Genomic DNA, 18,813 nt, shown 5'->3' with positions numbered 1-18,813 from the left:
CTTCACGAGACTTCCGAACCATCAAAATCTAAAAAGCGTTCACGTAAAATCCATGTGGGATCTATCATTTTTAATAATTTGAATTCAATTTAGTTCATATACAAAATTTATAAAGTAATTCCTTACAAATGATAAGTACATATACTTATTGCGTATCTGATCATGATAATAACTTTATATTACAAGCAGATGAGATAAAACTATGAGCATCAAAAGATGTAATCTTTCGAATTATTCAGATAAGGACAATTAATCGACACATATTAGGCCGACAATACAATTATATCAATATATGTGTAGAACGTATCGAGCAAATAAAGATAAGATTGACTTCACGAGACTATTTAAACTCGATCTATTTTCTTTAGTTTTTTGTGGGTCGAATTCGAAAAAAAAAATGAATAAATGCTGTTTACTTATTACAACTAATTAGTTACCGTGACCATAGCTCGACACTATTCAAACTCGATATATTTTCTTTGGTTTTTCGTGGGTCGAATTTGAAAAAAAGTTGAATAAATGCTCTTTACTTATTACAACTAATTAGTTACCATGACTGAAGCTCGAGACTATTTAAACTCGATCTATTTTCTTTGGTTTTTCGTGGGTCGAATTCGGAAAAAAAAAATGAATAAATGCTCTTTACTTAATGCAACTAATTTGCTACCTCGGCCTAAGCTTGAGAGTCATCGTGGCACCACTCAAATATTATCTTTTTTGTTTGGTGAAAGAAAATAAAAAATTAATAGGAGATTAATTTATTCTTTTTTTTTGGGCTTGATGAAGGAGATTTGAAAAATTAATAAAGTCAAAATAGATATATAATTCAGAGAAAAAACATTTTTTTTACTATGATAATTGGCATAGTTATTCTCTATAATTGTCTTTTGATAGAATCAAATTATAAATTTAATTTAATTTAGAAAAATAATCAACTAAAAGTAATGGATAAAGATAATAAAATCCGGTCCTGTATCAGTTAATCATCAATTAATAAAGAGGGGGCCTCTAAAGATTAATTTAACTGTAAATGACTAAATAAATATTACTGTAAATGACTAAATTAATATAACTGTAAATGACTAAATAAATATGATCTTAAAAAAAAAAAAAAAAAAACAAAGGAGCATGGACTGATGTATCATTGCATGATCTCACTATGGACATTGCCCTTCCACGAGCAGGTGATTCTGTATAGACTGCCGAATCATATTGCAATATCTACTTTCTGCTAGTTCTACTGCAACACAATCCCTCCACTCCAGAGCACCATGAGTTTCATTTTTGTCAATCGGGACTGCAGTCGCGTCCGTCATTCCGATCATCTATTCAAAGTTTCTTCTGGTTAATATGAATCTGTATACTAGACCGAGGTGGATGTGAATCTGTGATGCTGTACTTCTGAGGCTTCCGAGACCGCAAGACCGAAAGGAAGGCCTCAATAAGAGATGACAATGTCCCATGAGCTGGTTCTCGCGGGAATTCGTATTTTCAGTAACTTGTCTTCTCTGAATTCAAACTCTCTCTCCTCCGAGTTCACGGCGCAAGACCTGGGTCTTGTGCTGGAATATGCTCCAAATGTGCCCGGTCCTCTCCCTTTGATGTGTATTCCAGAATCGGAAGATTTGCTGCAAATATCAACTGCTCGAATGGCGCCACCTGAATTGTACATGTCTATCAACCCGATTGGTGCAAACTGAACCTTCTGATTGTGAACCTGGATAATCAGACCACATCTTAGAGTGTGCATATTCCGGAGGATCCCACCAAAATATTTTAACTAGGTGAAGCTATAGATACCTTAATAGGAGAAATGGTCAAGATGTCGCACTCTAAAACCTTCAAGGTGACATTCATCGACTCTTCCACGGACAATCGGCGTACAGAGCCTATTCGCATTGACACAAGGCCGAAGCATGAGCAATTGGACATTGCCAATCAATGTATTCGTGCGGTTGTTATTCTAACTGGATGCATATAAGACAGGCAGCAAAGGAGTCATAACGTACCAGTCTTGAAGGAAAAGATCGCACAATCTCTGGTCCATGAATCCCCAGTAACCTCTTCCAAATACTCTACATCAGATGGAGAAACTGACGCAGATATCTCTGGAGCAGCATCCTCAATGACTTTCTTGTCCGTGCAAGGCCAGCTTCCTGCTCCTTGGCAATTGAAAATGCCAAGAACACCGGTACAGTTGTTCATGTTCCAAATCTTCAGAAGACTGCAAAAGAGACTTAGAGGCATCAAGCAGTTGGAAAATGAACGGAGAATGAGCTCCGTCTTACTAGTGAAAACGTCAAGATACCTTTTTCCATCCATAACTGGGTCAATGAATAGGCAATCACGAGAAGGCCTGCCAGGGTATTTTGCTCTAAGAACCGAGCCATCAGGAAGCACAAGCTTTTTAAGTATCTCGAAGTCATGATTTCCAGGTTTATCACTGGCATAAAATGGGGACAAAATGAATAAGCAAAACCTATAAAAAGTATGGAGCATGCAGTGGTAAAAATGCATCACAGTCAAACATCAAGAGTTGTAATCTTTTAAGTTCCTAAAACATGAGAATGTGGGGCTTCTGAACAAATGATGCATACATTAAAAGGGCATGACCTTTTAGCACACGCATGAAGATGGTCATCAGGGGAATCATTGAATTAAAAAGCCATGCACATTCCATACACTGTAGATATGATGGATGTGGCTTCTTGGGCTAAACTACAAAGGAATAAGAGGTCCTAGGCTTCCTGCTAAATACATTTCGAAAGAGACAGACTATGTAATAAGCATGGCCAGAAAGAGCCAAGTTTGTCATCTTAAACAGAGACTTTGCAATGATTTGATGCCTCGTACATCTGTCTCTACAAGAGAACATTGGCACACCTTACATAGACAGGACATCCTCCCACTGCTCGAGCTACTGCATGGAACTCAGCTGCATCATGGAGGCTCTGAAGATGTAAAAAGTCGATAAATATTGTGGATATCGGCAAAGCATTAGACAGTACTATAGCAGCAAAGAGGGATGGGATATCATACGTAGAACATGTCCCAATCTGGAACAACTACTTCTCCGAGAAATATGCTATTATATGCCACAGCAGCTATGTGTAGAGTCTGAGTTGCCGGATTTTTGGGATAATAATCATCAGACGCTCGCGTTATAGCACTTCGTTGACAACTGCATGGGCAGATATGAAGCAGACATAAGATATTAAAGGTCTCTGATACCTGGTATTTCTATTCCAACTTCATAACTAGCATACGAGACATGCCATGCCAGAAAATTTGAACGAGTGATCTATTGGAGTAGGAGCTTATGTCATTAGATTCTGGTAATATATACGTTAAATAGTAACATCGAGGTTTGTGGTTAATTCACTAGCTTCCGTTGCCGAGACATATATGGTGAGTATGAGGCATTGTGCCATCATTATTCTTAACTAAAAGACGGAACTACCGGCATAACTAAAGTGAACTAATAACAAAATACAGTAAAAACTAATTTCTCTCATTCTTCACTTCCAGAAATTCAGTAATGTATTCTATTCTTTTTTAATAAAGTACAAACTTCCTTTTAAATTTAGTAATTGTATCCATTTGTTTACTTAAAGATTATCCAATAGTCCATAGTCAGGACATCTCTGGACTAAGTTTGAAGTTCAATTCAGTAATAAGCATCCTAACCATTGCCCCACTATAAAGCAATGTATCCAATTTTGAAGCAAAATATGATGGGAAATAGTAGTTATATACTGGTAAATGGAATCTGTGCCGTGACCCATACAGCAGATGATGCTGTTATCCTGGAAATTGGCAGCTATAGACTTCTCAAGGGCTTCTTGGAATTGTCTGGAAAGGGAAACACGACCTCCTAGATCTGTCGCTATTGTTTCCAGAATGTTTTGCACATCTACCTTCACTCCATCCACACCCTGAGAAACCAGGTAGCTGTGTAGATCGTCATAGAACTGAGATATTGTTGCGGGATCAATTACACCCACGCCATAATTCTCCATAGCATCCAGGGATAGGTCCCTCATATTTGCCAAATTTCCTGGTGACTGTATGGGATACTTTAAAACTGGATTATACTTTTTCATAGCTTCTGCTCCAGGAAGAAGGCCTCCCCAGTATCCCATCAAAGCATGCCATACATAGACATACCTGAAATTTATTGAGAGATACGCAAGTAAAGTCTCTCAATCAATCGGTTTCAACAAACATGACATCGTCACTGAAAAGGTCACCATAGAGAGAAGTCACAATCGTGAAATGTAGAACAGCTAAATCACGGAAACAATTTGTGGCACCTCCTCACTTTTCATTTTTCAGTCTGGTCATCGTGGTTTGCTTAAGTACATGCACAGAAAGAACAGAAAAAGCAGTTCGAGTCGTACTTAAGACCACAAGTTCCCTTGATGTCTGAAACAAATTCCTTTAAATCTGTAGGCGCCTCGCTAAGGGATCCGTTTTCAGTTCTTTGAAACTTTTGATTTTCTTTGATGCTGACTAATCTGCCACCAAACCTGCAATTTCACCAGCAGTGGAAAGACGTGTTGTAGTTTCCTAATTCGCAGTTAATCATACAACATCACAACAGCATAACTACTTACTGTGACCCTTCAACAAATGGCTCTCCTTCTTTTTGGAACTCATTACTTGTATCTTGCCACCCATCATCAATTATGATAAATTTGGCTGGTGTGCCTCCATCAGATAAACTGCAAGGAGGGAAACTTGTAATGGACACTTCTGTTCAAACTTATCAAGTTAAAAAGTTAACTTCGTTGCCTAGGATTAAAATTCCTCGAGGGCAGAAAAGGGACAGTCATTCAACTTTATAGAAGTGTTTTTCGGAGAAGCAATTTAAAAGGACCGTTTTCCCTCTCTTTTGAAAGCACAGCCAAGAGGGACCTGTGCAATTATATACATTGAAGATGCAGCAAACTGAAGTCCTCAAAACACATCGACATAGATTTTGCATGCATCTGCATCATTGACCTTTTAAGCCCCTGTCTGATTCCTTTAGGATTAACCTCTTGGTAAAAGGCATCCCAGGTGCACCAACCGAACCAATCTAAAATTGCAGGCATCTGCATCATACAAACCATCAGAAGACAATGTTAGTTGATCACCCATTTCCCATTTCGAAGCTTGATATAACTATGCAGTTGTTCAACGAAGACCTACCTGCTTCCTTTCTCGGACTGCAAATGTTCCCATCTCCTTCTCCAAGAACCTGCGTATGCAGTGAGTAAATGTAAGGGCGACAAGAACCAATTTGCAATGACTAACTCAGATTAAAATTAGTTGTCCTGAAACTTAAAGGGTCTAATTTACAAGATCATGCACTATTCAACTAATGGATTATGATTCAGACTCCTTGTAATCTTGAATTTCCAGTTCAAACAAGAAGATTGCTCAGAGGGCAGCCCTACTTCATTGATTCCTTCATCAGGTCGAATGGATTTTCCCCATAATTGACAAAAACAGCTTTTCGAGACTGTGAAGTAACTATTGCAGGGTCACCTAACAAGAATTGTAACACCCCACGTTATTAGAGTGAAAAGAGTAATACATTCAGATTAAAAACAGCTGCTGACTTGAAAAGCTTTTCATGTTCATTGTTTAAAAGCGTGTACACCACCGTAGAAACATGAGGCCCCACCGAGTGCTCCCTGGTCTATTATTCTCTTCCATATTTTCTTAGTGATAGTTGTTAATACACACATCCGTATAAACACGTGATAATGTCAGCCTGCTGAGTGCTGACTGGAGAGACAGAACATAGTTTACTTTGGATTGCAAGCAGAAAGCAACACTGGCTTTCATCAGTGAGGATGAAAAATTACCGCTTTCTATACATAGCTCGAGTTCATCCGCCAAGTTCCCCTGCAAGCTGCTTCTGAACTTGCCGTCCAACACCGGCAAGAAGAGGATGTAACTTGGCTCATCAGATGAAATGGATTCCTCCCTTACTTCCAGCAGCAACATCTGAGTTTCAATCGGAATGTCACTCCCCGAGACACCAACTCGAGGTATCATCCACCACATCTTGAATCTAAACAGGCACAGTAGCCTAATGCCCCTGCATCATCATTCACGAAAATCAAAATAACTCACATCACTTCCCTACTAAATTTTCCCTTGACATCCTTCAAATTTGATACAGCCAATTAGAATTTTCTTCACATGTAGCTGAAGGTCACAGGCAAAGAAGAAAAATCACTCACTGAATAACTCCTAGTGTAAAAACATGTCTCGAGCCCTCGACATTCGAAGTAGCTCCGACAAATGCGGACGAATTGGTCAGCGGCGTGACCACCACATTCTCTGGCACGTCCGTCAACACATCCTTGCCATCGACGCTCAGAGTCTCTTCTTTCAACACGGGCAACATCGAATGCTTCCATGTCGTCTTCGACGCCCGGCTAGCTCCGGCCAGCCGCCGGCTCTGACGATGGGAGCACGCAAATGTGCAGAACCGGGCATTGCGCGGCAGAGAACTCAGCGGAGAGCACAACGCAGCGATTGGCTGAACCATCACAAACCCAATTCACGCAGCCCCGAGTAGTCCTCGGCGAGCTAAAGCAAACGTCTCGCACAGCCCGTTCCTTCCGACCCACGAAAGCATTCGGAGGCTGTAAGCAGAGAGACCAGAAATAACGAGCGACCCGAGTGGCTAAGATGATGCTCGCGGTCCGCCATTGATTAATGTCCACAATTTTTCAACTCGGAAATTAACTAAAGACAAGATATTCGAGAACTCTTCACCTCGAGCTGTCAAATTCTGACCTTCAATGGAGTCTCCAGAGGGCGCGGGGGGGGACCGAGGACCATTGCTTCGACAGTGAAATAGATTCGAACCCGCCATTACAGATGACCACCAAGGCGAGGGTCGCCAACCATCTCCGAGATCAGGGAAAGAATGTCGACAGTCAGTCCCAGAATATCACATTATCAAACCTTTGAGAGATTTTTCATTGGGTCTATCTATGGTTGTGCTCGAACGAGGATGACATGCGCGATGCTGACACTTGTGGACTTTATTGCTAAGTCGAGCGCATTCGATAACCTTGGTATATGTCCTGTTTTGGGAGGGTGAGCAATCAGGTCGGGCCGGGCCGGGCCGGTTCCATCTGAATCCGGATCGAACTGGCTTTTTATTGACCCTGTTCGGTGCTCGGGTAAAGAAATTTGAAAACTGACTTTCATTGATTCGGCTTCCGATTCTACACCCTGAACCCTGAACGGTTCTACTCGGGAAATGGTTGGAACAGGCTTGATCCCACCCCTTTTCTAAAGTTGCTGGTCACGATGCTAATTCTGTTTGACCATACCAAATGTGAGCTTTCGATCCCTCGATTGAAATCGGCCGGTTTCAGTCGAGAGATGCCTACACTTGTGGACTGTTTTGCTAAGTCGTGCGCATTCGATAACCTTGGTAAATGTCCTATTTTGGGGAGGGTGAGCAATCGGACCGGGCCGGGCCGGGCCGATTCCATCGGAATCTGGATCGAACCGGCTTATTCTGACCTGGTTCGATGACTGGATAAAGAATATTGAAAAGTGGCTTTCCCTAATTCGGTTCCTAGTTCTACACCTAGAACCCCGGCCGGTTCTACTCGGGAAACGGTCGGAACCGGCCTGAGTCCGTTCCCGTTCTAAAGTTGCCATCGTGATGCTAATTCTGTTTAACTGTACCGAATGCAGGCTTTTGATCACTTGGTGGACAACCAGCCGGTTCCACTCTGGAGATGGTCGGAATCGGCCCGATCCCGTTCCCTTCAATTCTGTTTGATCGTACCAAATAAGTGCCTTCGGTCATTCAATTGAATCGATTAAATTAACTAGAGAAAACCATTTAATCAGCTAATTTGTGGATTAAGCAACAATCAGAAGAAATAAATACAAAATTACAAGCTACTCCCGGAGAAATATCTCAAATTGCATATTTGCCACCAAATTAAGCTAAGAAAATTGAAATTAATGTCCTAATAATTTTATTTACTCCTAACGAAGAAAACAATTCAAGCTAATTCCATATCTACTTCCTCTTGCTCCTTGGTGATCTGATCATCATGTTGCTTAACTAGGCAAGCCAACCACAATTGGGCTTCTCACGTAATGGCGTCCATCAGACCATCTCAGTCCTCCAAACACGTACTCCATCGCATGACGGGCATACTTAGCTTTCAGGGTCACCTTGAAGCTCTTCTCCTCACCGACCTGGTCGAACGTCAGTGTCCTTGGCTCGACCGAGACCAAGATGCCCGGCGGCTCGATGACCCGTGCCACGTACGTGCCGGGCGAGCCGACGTTCTTCACTCGGCGGGTGACGGTGGCCGAGCCGCGGAGATAGGGGACCGTGATCGAGGGGTAGTTGAAGTCCAGGAGGCTGATCGACTTCGGGCACTCGTAAGGGTCCTTGGAAAAGGATTGCATCAGAGTTTGGTTGTAGCCCAAGGCGCAGAGGAAGTTGAAGTAGTCGTCGGTGCTCAAGTCGTAGACTAGGCCGGGATCCATGGCGCGGTTCGGCCGCATGTGGCCCGAGCCGTGGTCGAATGGTGTCGCCTCGAGGAAGTTCGACCCGTCCAGCATCGCTTTGTTAGTGTTGTCCCTTGTCCTAGCTGTTAAGACCACAAAAATGCGAGAGTAATAACTTTCCTCAGACTTCACTAAAACGGTGAAATCATGTTAGTTCGTCATACCGAACCAATGAAAGTTTTCCAAGAAGATACCGCGCATACGATCAGCAATGTTCAGCATGTGGTGCCGATTGATGAACTATGGAAGTTCTAGGACTTAGATACAACTTCGGAAAATGGAGGACTGAATAATCCTCTAGGACTACTATTACAATCTCTGTAGTCACTTGTTTTGCCTCCTGGCAGTTTATGAAATGTGAATTTCAAGTAATTGTTTCTGTCAAATAACTCCAGGACACTAGAGAACAAAGTTAATATTTTGAGTCTCAATTGGATATTGAACTGATATTCTGTCATTGTTCATGTAATTGTCAGTTCGCCGGTATGAATTGCAGAAGGAAATTAAAAAATTACCAGTGGTCATGATTGCCGATCGAATTGAAGACACGCTCCAATCAGGGTGGAGTGCCCTGAGAAGGCCAACGACTCCCGCGACATGAGGGCAAGACATCGACGTACCAGACTCGGTGTTAAAAGGAACCCTGCGATTGTCGAAGTCCAAATCCGTAGGACTTACAGCCTCGCTGAAGGCAGCTATTATGTTGACGCCAGGAGCAGTTATATCAGGCTTAACAAAGAAACAGAAAGTTTCAATAATGAACAGTGAATTGTACCAGCCAGAAATTAATCAGAAATGCTAAACATTAAAGGCGAGACAGTATTTTTCCGGACCTTGAGGATCTCGGGCGTAACCAAGTTTGGCCCTCTTGATGAGAATGCCGCCATGAACGGCGCAGGCTTTGTGTTCAATTTTGCCGTCGGTGCAGTGATGAAACCAACCGGATTGCTGTTCCGAATAATAACAAAATGGTAAGCTAGTGTTAGGTAAGATTTGGCTTTGGATTTTGAGCATGTCTTAAGCGATAAGCATGACGATAGAGAGAGTACGCGGTGGAGTTGATGTAGGCATAGACTTGGAGGCCATCTTTGTAGGTAAGTTGAGATGCAGGAAGTAGATGCGGGTCGGCAATGATCTCGTTGCCGCTGAGCTTGTCGTTGCAGAGAATCATTCCTACTGCGCCAGCTTTCAAGGATTGTCGACCCTTGTCGACTCTCGCCGTATCGCCTCGGAGGCACACCATGATTTTGCCTGTCCCCTTCTCTGGATCCAAAGTCCCAGGCTTACACAGCATACTTCACATTGTAGCAAAAAGGAAAAAAAAATTGTCAGTACCACTCAAAGCTTGGGAGCCAAGTCATTGCAATTCTAAAACTTTGTTTCGCAATTATTACGAGTCGTTCACGGAGGCATTAGCTGCCTTCGCTTGCGCGCCAGTGATCAGGGGATAGAACTTATCCTCAGGCAAAGGCTTTGAAAGACTCGTGCCCTTGAGGCGTGTGCCATGCACTCCGGTCGGGAGCTTGACAAAGGCTTCAAACTCACGGTCCAACGTGCTCGCTCCCACCGTGAGAATCCATGGCGAAACGTTGGTGACGGATCCAGCAATAGGCCCACTGTTTCCAGCCGAGCACACCACGGCGATCCCTTGCTTCACTGCGTGGAATGAGCCGATGGAGAGGCCATCCTTGAAGTAATCCCCTGGGAACCCTCCCAGGGACACAGATAGGACGTCCACACCATCGTCGATTGCAGCATCGAAGGCTGCAAGGATGTCTGCATCGTAGCACTCACCGCTGTTGTTGACGGGTGTCCAGCACACCTTGTATGAGGCCACGCGGGCTCTGGGCGATCCTCCTCTGGCAGTCCCGTTGGCAACGCCAAAGACATTGGCTCCGTAGACAAAATTCCCTCCTGCGGTCGATAGCGTGTGTGTCCCATGGCCCTCGAGGTCTCGCGCCGACTCGTAAGAAGCATTGAGCTTTTCGATCCCGGAATAGGCTGCAAAGCCTTTGTTAAAGTATCTTGCTCCAATGAGCTTCCTGCAGAAATGAACATAATTTCATACCAAAATCAATCAAAAACGGCAAAAATATATTATGCTGTGTCAAGTTTGAGGACCTGATCACATTAATAAACAGTCGATGCTATACACTGAAGTCTTGCCTACATTCACTCACAATCGAACTAATGTCATTTCACTAGTTTTCGAGGAAATAACTGAATCCTTCTCTTTATTGGCAAGATCATTCGATTGCTTTTAATTACTGATCAGTAGTTGAGGCTAGTATTAGAGCAGACCCGTTGCAAGGCACGCCAGCAGCAGTGTCGTTCTCGCAAAACCCTTTCCATTTCAATGGGGGCGGTCCGTAACCGTGGTCGTTAAAGCTTTGTGATTCTGGCCAAACACCTGCAACAAATATCATTCATTTAGGTACGCAGTCGTGTGAAAATCCATAACTTAGCGCCCAGAAAGAGAAACTATGGACGGCGAGTTAGTAGTACCAGTGTCGAGGTTTCCGATGATGACATTCTCGCCGAGCTTGGCCTTTCCCCACAAAGAACTAGGGGGGATCACACCATTCTTCTCTAGCAACATGAAGTCCCATGAATGGGTTGTGTGCAGATTTCTTCCCTGGTTTGGAAACACCGAAATAACCCTTGGATCCTCTGCATTCAGCATTTTATTTCACATGTTTCAATTCAATCGGTTGCTGTCTATTTGATGTTTGTATACATAAATTGACGAGCACACTGCTCGTCCAAGGAAAAAAAAAGGTTGTCCTCGCAGCGCGGTCAGTGAACACGCCATTCATGCAACAATTTACGTACTTTCAATTTCCGTAGCATCTTCTTCCTCAAGGATGGCTGCGAAACCATTAATATGTCTCGTGTAAGAGTAGAATATTGCTTCCTTTGCCTTCTCATGACTGCATAACAAGAGAAAAATAACGCCAAGAAAAAAAGTAACATGCAATCTGCAAAGGTTTCGTGGTATGATCATAGTACTTACCTACCCAAAAACGAACCAAGGAACTCGTGATGAGACTGGGCCACGCGATCGAAAACTTCTGTCGTGAGTTCTTTGCCATGCGCATGCGATCCCAAGTACACTATATAAGACTTCTCGTTGCGAGCAAAGAAGAAAGCACTCAAACTCCGTCAGATTAACAAAAAAACATCGTCTTTGAACAAGTATATGATCCTAAATTGATAATTCATAAGGAACGAAAGAGAGAGTACCTTCTTAGCTGCAAAAACTGGTGCTTGAAACACAGAAACAAGTACAAAGGCAGACAGCAAAATTGGTAGCTGAGGGATCCCCATGGCCATCTTCTCTTTGGCCTGAAGAATTTCTGCAGCAAAATATTTGACTCTGATTTTCTTCTTCTTTTATTTTGGGGTTTTCTTATGATGGGTTTTCTGCAATCTAGAGCAGCAACTTAGCTGACTTCTCTACTGTGTTATGCTCATGATCTCAACCTTGTAGCTTGGGTTCAGGTTCGGCAAATTTGAAAGCCATAACTCTTATCTTTTGGAAGATTTCGTTTGCACCTAAAAAGATCTCTGAATCACCTGAGAATCAAATTGGATGAGCAACAGAGGAGATATGCTACTGAAGTCGAGATAACACTCCTTAATTCTCTTGCTTATCCAATAAGAAGTGATTCCTAACAATTTCTTTTTGTTTTGGTATTTCAATTAAATATTTCCAAAAGGCTGAAATCGCTCAATTATATTTGGTTAATACCACGAAAAATCTCAAACTGGTACACCTATGACAAATTTACCCAAAACTTTTGACCACCAAACAACCCAAAATTAGTACAGCTGTGACAATTTTATCCTATGTTAATTTCCGTTAAATTTTACTATTATTGCTTTGTTAAATGACACGTGACAGTTGACAGATATACCGGTTTTGGCTCTTACCCTCCGTTTGTCACAGGTGTACCAGTTTATGATTTTTTTTGGTATTAATGTAATTTAATGAAAATTGACGGACGATAAATTTGTCACTAACGTACCAGTTTGGAGTTTTTGGTGATCAAAAAATTAGTTTAGGTAAATTTGTCACAGGCGTACCGATTTGGAGTTTTTGGTGGTCAAAAAATTAGTTTGGGATAAATTAGTCACATGTGTACCGGGTTGGGGTTTTTCGTGATATTAATCCATTATACTTATTTTATTTTTGTCACAAGAAGAGTATGCGTGGAAAAAATTATAAATGTGTACCAAAAAAAGGAAATAGCTAGTGTATTTTTGTTGAATTGTATAAGACTAGAATAGTGTCAGGAAATAGTTTTAATGTGAAGTTATAGTATGGATTTAGGAGATTATGTGTTTGTTACGCTGATCATGGTTTTTAAGCTTATATTCGGCGTCGGGCTATAACATTCTAAACCTTTGAAGTAAATGGAAATTTTCACATAATTCCGAGTTTCTCAAATTACAATTTCGTTAACAAAAAACGTATTATCATTCTTTTTAATAGAGGATAAGGGTTTCTATAAACTTGGGTCTGAGTTTGAATATCTTGTTAGGTTTCAATAGTTTAAAAAGATATAGAGAAGATAGTTGTAATCACTTAAAATTTATTCCTACTGTACACCCCCAAGATTTCTATGATCACATTACGCATTTAAAAGGTTAGTGGGGGAGAGATCGTCATGCATCTGACGTAATAACGCCCCGAAATTTAAAAGACAAAGGGAAATGTCAGGTCACGGTTCCCAAGAACAAATCTAGTTCTTCGTTCCCGCTCCTTGTGAACCAAAGAACTAATCATTGAAAGGGTCTCATTCGTAGGATAAAAACAAATTAAAAAGATTGAATCAACAAGAGAGTTTCGAAATGACACAAATAATTTATGAACTTTGATCCAATGTATAATATGATCTATGAACTTTCAACTTGTTCAATATGGTCCATCAATTTAAACTTAATATGCAATATGATTTTTGAACTTTTAAATTATTTAATGTGTTCAGGGACCATATTGCATATTAAGTTAAAGTTCATGGATCATATTAAACAAATTGAAAGTTCAGGGATTACATTGCACATTTGGCCAAAGTTCATGGATAATTTGTGTCATTTTTTCTACCTATTAAGCATGCTTAATGAGTATATTTTGACTTTTTATTGCATTATAATTATAATCTGTAATTTGTTAATTTGGTGATTTAACAAGTATTTAGTACTTAGCTCTTTAATAAAATCTTCATGGGAAAGGAAGCTTATGCTGCAACAAAAACGACAAGTAGTTGACAATAAGATTTCATGTGGGACAAATTCTAGAGTCTTTTAAATGCTTTGCTTCCCACTTTGTCTCCTCGTCCCTCTCTCTCTTCCCCATGTAGGTGAGATATTTTAGGAACAAGTACGGTAGAAATTGTAATCCTTGTATGATCCGTCATTTTAATCTTACATTTTTTTTTATCATATAAGTCCTAAAACTTATTGTCATTCTTCAAATTGATCATTCCATTGACCTCGTCACTTTTCATTTACGAAAATTTATGAGACATTAATTTTTCACAAATTTTTTCTTTTATTTTACACACAAATGACGCCGATGTGGCATTATTTTTTTCTTTTAGGTGAGTAGTAGGAGTGCCGCCCCCTTTGTGGCCGATGAGGGCAGGCTACCGTCACTAAGGTTGCGCATGAATACCATTCTGTGCCCGGGAGCTATTTCTGAACAGAAATAATTTTTTTTTATTCTGTGCCCGGAAACAATTTCTGAGTATTTGAAGGCGTTTGATAAACTGTCCAAAATTTCTATTCCTAGAGTAGAAAAGAATAGAAATACGTTTGGTAACTACACAAAATTTCTGTTCTCAAATAATATTTTAATAATATTTTGAATTGTTTATTTTTTTTTTCTTTTTACCCATTTTCTTCTTTGGCCATGGCCGGTCGCCGGCGACCGGCGATCGGCTACAGCCCAGGGCCGGCGAGGGCGTCACGGCCCTCGCCGGCGAGGGCGAGGGCTGGACCCTCGCCGCCTGGGCGAGGCGGCCTCGCCCAGAGACGGCGAGGCTCGACCTCGCCCAGATCTGGCGAGGCCGAGCCTCGCCGTCGTGACCCACGGCGAGCGAGGCTTGGCCTCGCCAAGATCCGGGCGAGGCCGAGCCTCGCCGTCCTCCGGGCGAGGCCGACCTCGCCGCAGCCGACCGACGGCGAGGCTCGGCCTCGCTCGATCCGGGCGAGGCCGCCGCCCGCGGCGAGGGTCCAGCCTCGCCCTCGCGGCGAGGGCCGTGACGCCTCGCGGCCCCCGGGCAGTGGTCGCCGCGGCCACCAGGGGAAGAACAACACAAAAATAAAACAAGAAAAAAAAAAAAAAAGAAGAAAAAACTGATTCTCAAAATTGTGCTGAAACAAGAAGCAACTTTTTTTACTTCTTGTTTCTCTTCCAAAATCGTTTCTCGGCACAAATTTTTGCAAAAATGTGCCCAGGAACAAAAAGTTTACTAAACGCATTGCTCCCAAACTATTTCTGGGAACAAAAGAACAGAAATTTTCACTATTTGGCACGTTACCAAACGGGCCCTAAGCCACTGGCGAGTTTTGTTGCCCTCACTTCGTGGCAGTGGCGACCCTTGCGATTGCCACGTGAGGCTGAGGTCACCATCGGGCTAGGCGGCCTTCACTAGAGTTTCGCGAGGGCGAGGGGGGGGGGGGGGGGGTGACATTGCAACCTTTCCTAATCCTCTCTAGCGATCCGTTCCTCTCCCCACATTCGGCAAAGACATATGAGGAGCGAGAGTACATGGTTAAGGCGTCTTATGCATTAGTTGTTGGCAGTTTGATTTATGTTATGGTGATCTTGCTTTTATAATTTATAAGCAGTTAAGGAGTTACTCATTTCAATTATGAACTTATTGTAACTTATTTTATTACAATTTTTTTTATTAAGGGCGTCGAGAGATAAGTAATTTTCAAAGTACGAGAAGAAAAGATCAAAGTATCTTCTACAGAAAAAGTGAACCTTTTCAGGTGAATGCGCTTATCTGAGTTGCTTACCATGCCTGTAATTGAAATCTTCCTCCTGGGCACTCACAGAAAATTAACCCTTTGATGTAATTGCTCGCAAAAGGATGATTCTACATGTTTAGAGATTGGAGGAAAAGAAGTGTTTACGGAAAAAATTGGAGGAGAGAAACAATGCGCTTTAGTCTGGAATGGAAGGACTTACATAGGTAAAAAAACTCGCGCAGTTGCACGGCAACTTAAAACTACGCGTCGATGTGAACGGGAGGTACGGTAAAAATGGCTAGTTGTGGAAATTTCTATCTGCGTTGAGCCAAGTGTAGAAGGTTCTTTCAGCATGGAAACCATCTGTAGCGTCAATCCTTGGTCAACTTTGGACCCGAAAGGAGTTGTTTTTCTCGTGAAGAATGGCGTTTCCTTCATAATTAATTCACCATATTCGACAAAGGCAAGTAATTAGTTTTGACGTGTAGTTACCGCAAATCATGCAACCATCACGTGTTTTGCTTAACTACATATGGTGCACAAAACTTTCATGTGTCAAACAAGCAAGTTTTCAGAAAATACACAACCAGCCTTGCTGGCTCTTGATATAGGTGAAGGCATGGCCACTTTAAAAAATACTATGCACTACTAGGTTAATTACTTCAGAAGTTCGAATATTGCACTTCAGTCTTAAAGCTTTCTTTTCATACATTTAAGCCTTATATTTAACCAATAAATTTCAGCTTATTCATTTTTCATTTTAAGAAGGCCAGGTGTGGAAAGTTTTGTTTGCATCGAGCTAGGTGTTTAAAGTTCTTTCTGCATGGAAACCATACTGTCGCGTCAATTGTTGGTCAACTTTGGAACTGAAAGGAATCGTTATTCTCGAGAAGAATGGCGTTTCCTTCCTAATTAATTCACCATATTCTAATGAGGCAACTAACTAGTTTTGACGTCTAGTTTCCGTAAATTATGTGACTGTCATGTGTTTGGCTTGACTGCTTATGGTGCACAAAACCTTCATGTGTGAAACAAGCAAGTTTTCGGAAAATGCACAACCAACCTTGCTAGCTTTCGATATAGGTGAAGGCGTGACCACTTTAAAAAATACTATGTGTTACAAGGTTAATTATTTCAAAAGTTCGAATAATGCACTTCAGTCTTAAAGCTTTCTTTTCATGGATTTAAGTCTTATATTTAACCAATAAATTTCAACTTATTCATTTTTCATTTAAATAAGGCTAGGTGTGGAAAGTTCGGTTTGCACCAAGCTAGGGGTTTAAAGTTGTTTCTTTCTGCATGGAAACCATCTGCCGTGTCAACTCTTGGTCAACTTTGGAACTGAAAGGAATCGTCTTTCTCGTGAAGAATGGCGTTTCCTTCATAATTAATTCAACATTTGCGACAAAGGCAAGTAATTGGTTTTGACGTCTAGTTACCGTAAATTATGCGACTGTCATGTGTTTGGCTTGACTACATAAAGTGCACAAAACCTTCATGTGTTAAATAAGGAAGCTTTAAAAAATGCACAATCAACCTTACTAGCTTTTGATATAGGTGAAGGCGTGACCACTTTAAAATATACTACGTGTTACTAGGTTAATTGTTTCAAGAGTCCAATAATGCACTTCATTCTTTAAGCTTTCTTTTCATACATTTAAGCAATAACTTTCAGCTTATTCATTTTTCATTAAAAGAAGGCTAGCTGTGGAAAGTTTTGTTTGCATCGAGCTAGGTGTTTAAAGTTCTTTCTGCATGGAAACCATATGCCGCATCAATTCTTGGTCAACTTTGGAACCAAAGAGAATCGTTTTTCTCGTGAAAAACGATTATGTGATTAAGGAAGCTTTCTTTTCATAAATTTAAGCCCTATATTTAACCAATTAATTTCAGCTTATTCATTTTTCATTTAAAGAAGCTAGGTGTGGAAAGTTTTTTTTGTATTGAGCTAGGTGTTTAAAGTTCTTTCTGCATGGAAACCATCTATTGTGTCAATTCTTGGGCAACTTTGGAATCGAAAGAAATCATTGTTCTCGTGAAGAATGGAGTTTCCTTTATAATTAATTCACCATGTCCGACAAAGACGTGTAATTAGTTTTGACGTCTAGTTACCGTAAATTATGCGACTGTTATGTGTTTGGCTTGACTACATATGATGCACAAAACCTTTATGTGTGAAACAAGCAAGTTTTCAGAAAATGTACAACCAGCTTTACTAGTTTTCCATATAGGTGAAGGCATGACCACTTTTAAAAAAATACAATGTGTTACTAGGTTAATTATTTCAAAAGTCCGAATAATGCATTTCAGTTGTTAAGCTTTCTTTTCGTACATTTAAGTCTTATATTTAACCAATGAATTTCAGCTTATATATTTTTCATTTAAAGATGGCTAGGTGTGGAAAGTTTTTTTTGCATTAAGCTAGGCGTATAAAGTTTTTTCTGCATGGAAACCATTTGTCGCGTCAATCCTTAGTCGACTTTGAAATTGAAAGGTATCCTTTTTATCGTGAGGAATTGCATTTCCTTCGTAATTTATTCATCAAACAAGAAGCGAGTAATTACTTTTGACATGTAGTTACCTTATATGATATGACTTTCACGCGTTTGGCTTGACTACACATGACGCACAAAACTTTTGAGGCGTAAACCAAGCAAATTTTTAGAAAATCCACAAAAGCTTTTCCTAGCTCCGGATATGGGTAAAGAAGTGACCACTTAAGAAATTTCAATGTTTATCGGGATAATTATATCAAGAGTCTGGAAACTTATCATGATAATCTTCGAAAAGTTTCTTTTCATGCTTTTAAGTCCTAAAACTATTGTGCTATATTTATTGAAATTAATATAATGTCTTATACGTTTTACAATCTTAATTCCAAATAGAAATTTTAGTTTTGTACAAACACATGTAAAGCTCTATCTACAAATATATGCCCGTATTAACCAATAAATATTAGCTTATTCATTTTTGTTTAAAGAAGGCCGGTGTGGAAAGTTTTATTTGCATCGAGCCAGGTGTAGAAAGTTCTTTTTGCATGGAAACCATCTGTCGAATCAATTCTTGGTCAACTTTGGAACGAAAAAAAGGAAATTCTTGAGAGAAATGGCATTTCCTTCATAATTAATTCACCACAACAGACAACGGCAAGTAATTAGTTTTGACATTTAGTTACCTTAAATTATATGACTTTCATGTGTTTGGCCGGACTATTTACAGTGCACAAAACTTTCGTGCGTGAAACAAGCAAGTTATCAGGAAATGCACAACTGCTAAATCTGG

At 40.8% G+C, this 18,813-nt stretch overlaps 2 protein-coding genes across 4 annotated transcripts; both read right to left on the bottom strand.

The window, feature by feature from the left end:
* Nucleotides 1–1,015: 1,015 nt before the first annotated feature.
* On the bottom strand, nt 1,016–6,996 carry LOC115686422 (probable galactinol--sucrose galactosyltransferase 2). 3 transcript variants are annotated; one of them, XM_056307523.1, is made up of 15 exons: nt 6,778–6,994; nt 6,237–6,644; nt 5,856–6,091; nt 5,442–5,532; nt 5,194–5,242; nt 5,005–5,096; nt 4,617–4,724; nt 4,401–4,529; nt 3,757–4,167; nt 3,040–3,181; nt 2,884–2,951; nt 2,309–2,443; nt 2,010–2,224; nt 1,801–1,889; nt 1,016–1,717 (listed from the first exon to the last, which is right to left on the bottom strand). In XM_056307523.1, exons 2-15 carry the CDS (start codon nt 6,545–6,547, stop codon nt 1,439–1,441), a joined length of 2,355 nt encoding a protein of 784 aa, XP_056163498.1. In that variant the 5' UTR covers nt 6,548–6,644; nt 6,778–6,994; the 3' UTR covers nt 1,016–1,438. The 3 variants fall into 3 exon arrangements, with proteins under 3 accessions (XP_056163498.1, XP_030467566.2, XP_056163499.1); XM_030611706.2 differs by having other exon boundaries at nt 6,237–6,994; XM_056307524.1 differs by lacking the exons at nt 4,401–4,529; nt 4,617–4,724 and having other exon boundaries at nt 6,237–6,996.
* Nucleotides 6,997–8,091: 1,095 nt separating this feature from the next.
* LOC115686374 (subtilisin-like protease SBT5.4) lies at nt 8,092–11,883 on the bottom strand. The gene is made up of 10 exons (XM_030611643.2): nt 11,794–11,883; nt 11,564–11,673; nt 11,383–11,480; nt 11,056–11,220; nt 10,852–10,960; nt 9,945–10,592; nt 9,600–9,845; nt 9,384–9,498; nt 9,066–9,279; nt 8,092–8,633 (listed from the first exon to the last, which is right to left on the bottom strand). The coding sequence occupies exons 1-10, from the start codon at nt 11,881–11,883 to the stop codon at nt 8,092–8,094; spliced, it is 2,337 nt and encodes a 778-aa protein (XP_030467503.2).
* Nucleotides 11,884–18,813: the final 6,930 nt, after the last annotated feature.

Source organism: Syzygium oleosum, unplaced genomic scaffold, assembly GCF_021117445.2.
Source record: "Syzygium oleosum isolate NSW1041296 unplaced genomic scaffold, Sole_v2.1 Sole_v2.54, whole genome shotgun sequence".
Lineage (NCBI taxonomy): Eukaryota > Viridiplantae > Streptophyta > Magnoliopsida > Myrtales > Myrtaceae > Syzygium > Syzygium oleosum.
This window is presented reverse-complemented; position numbering and strand designations above follow the sequence as displayed.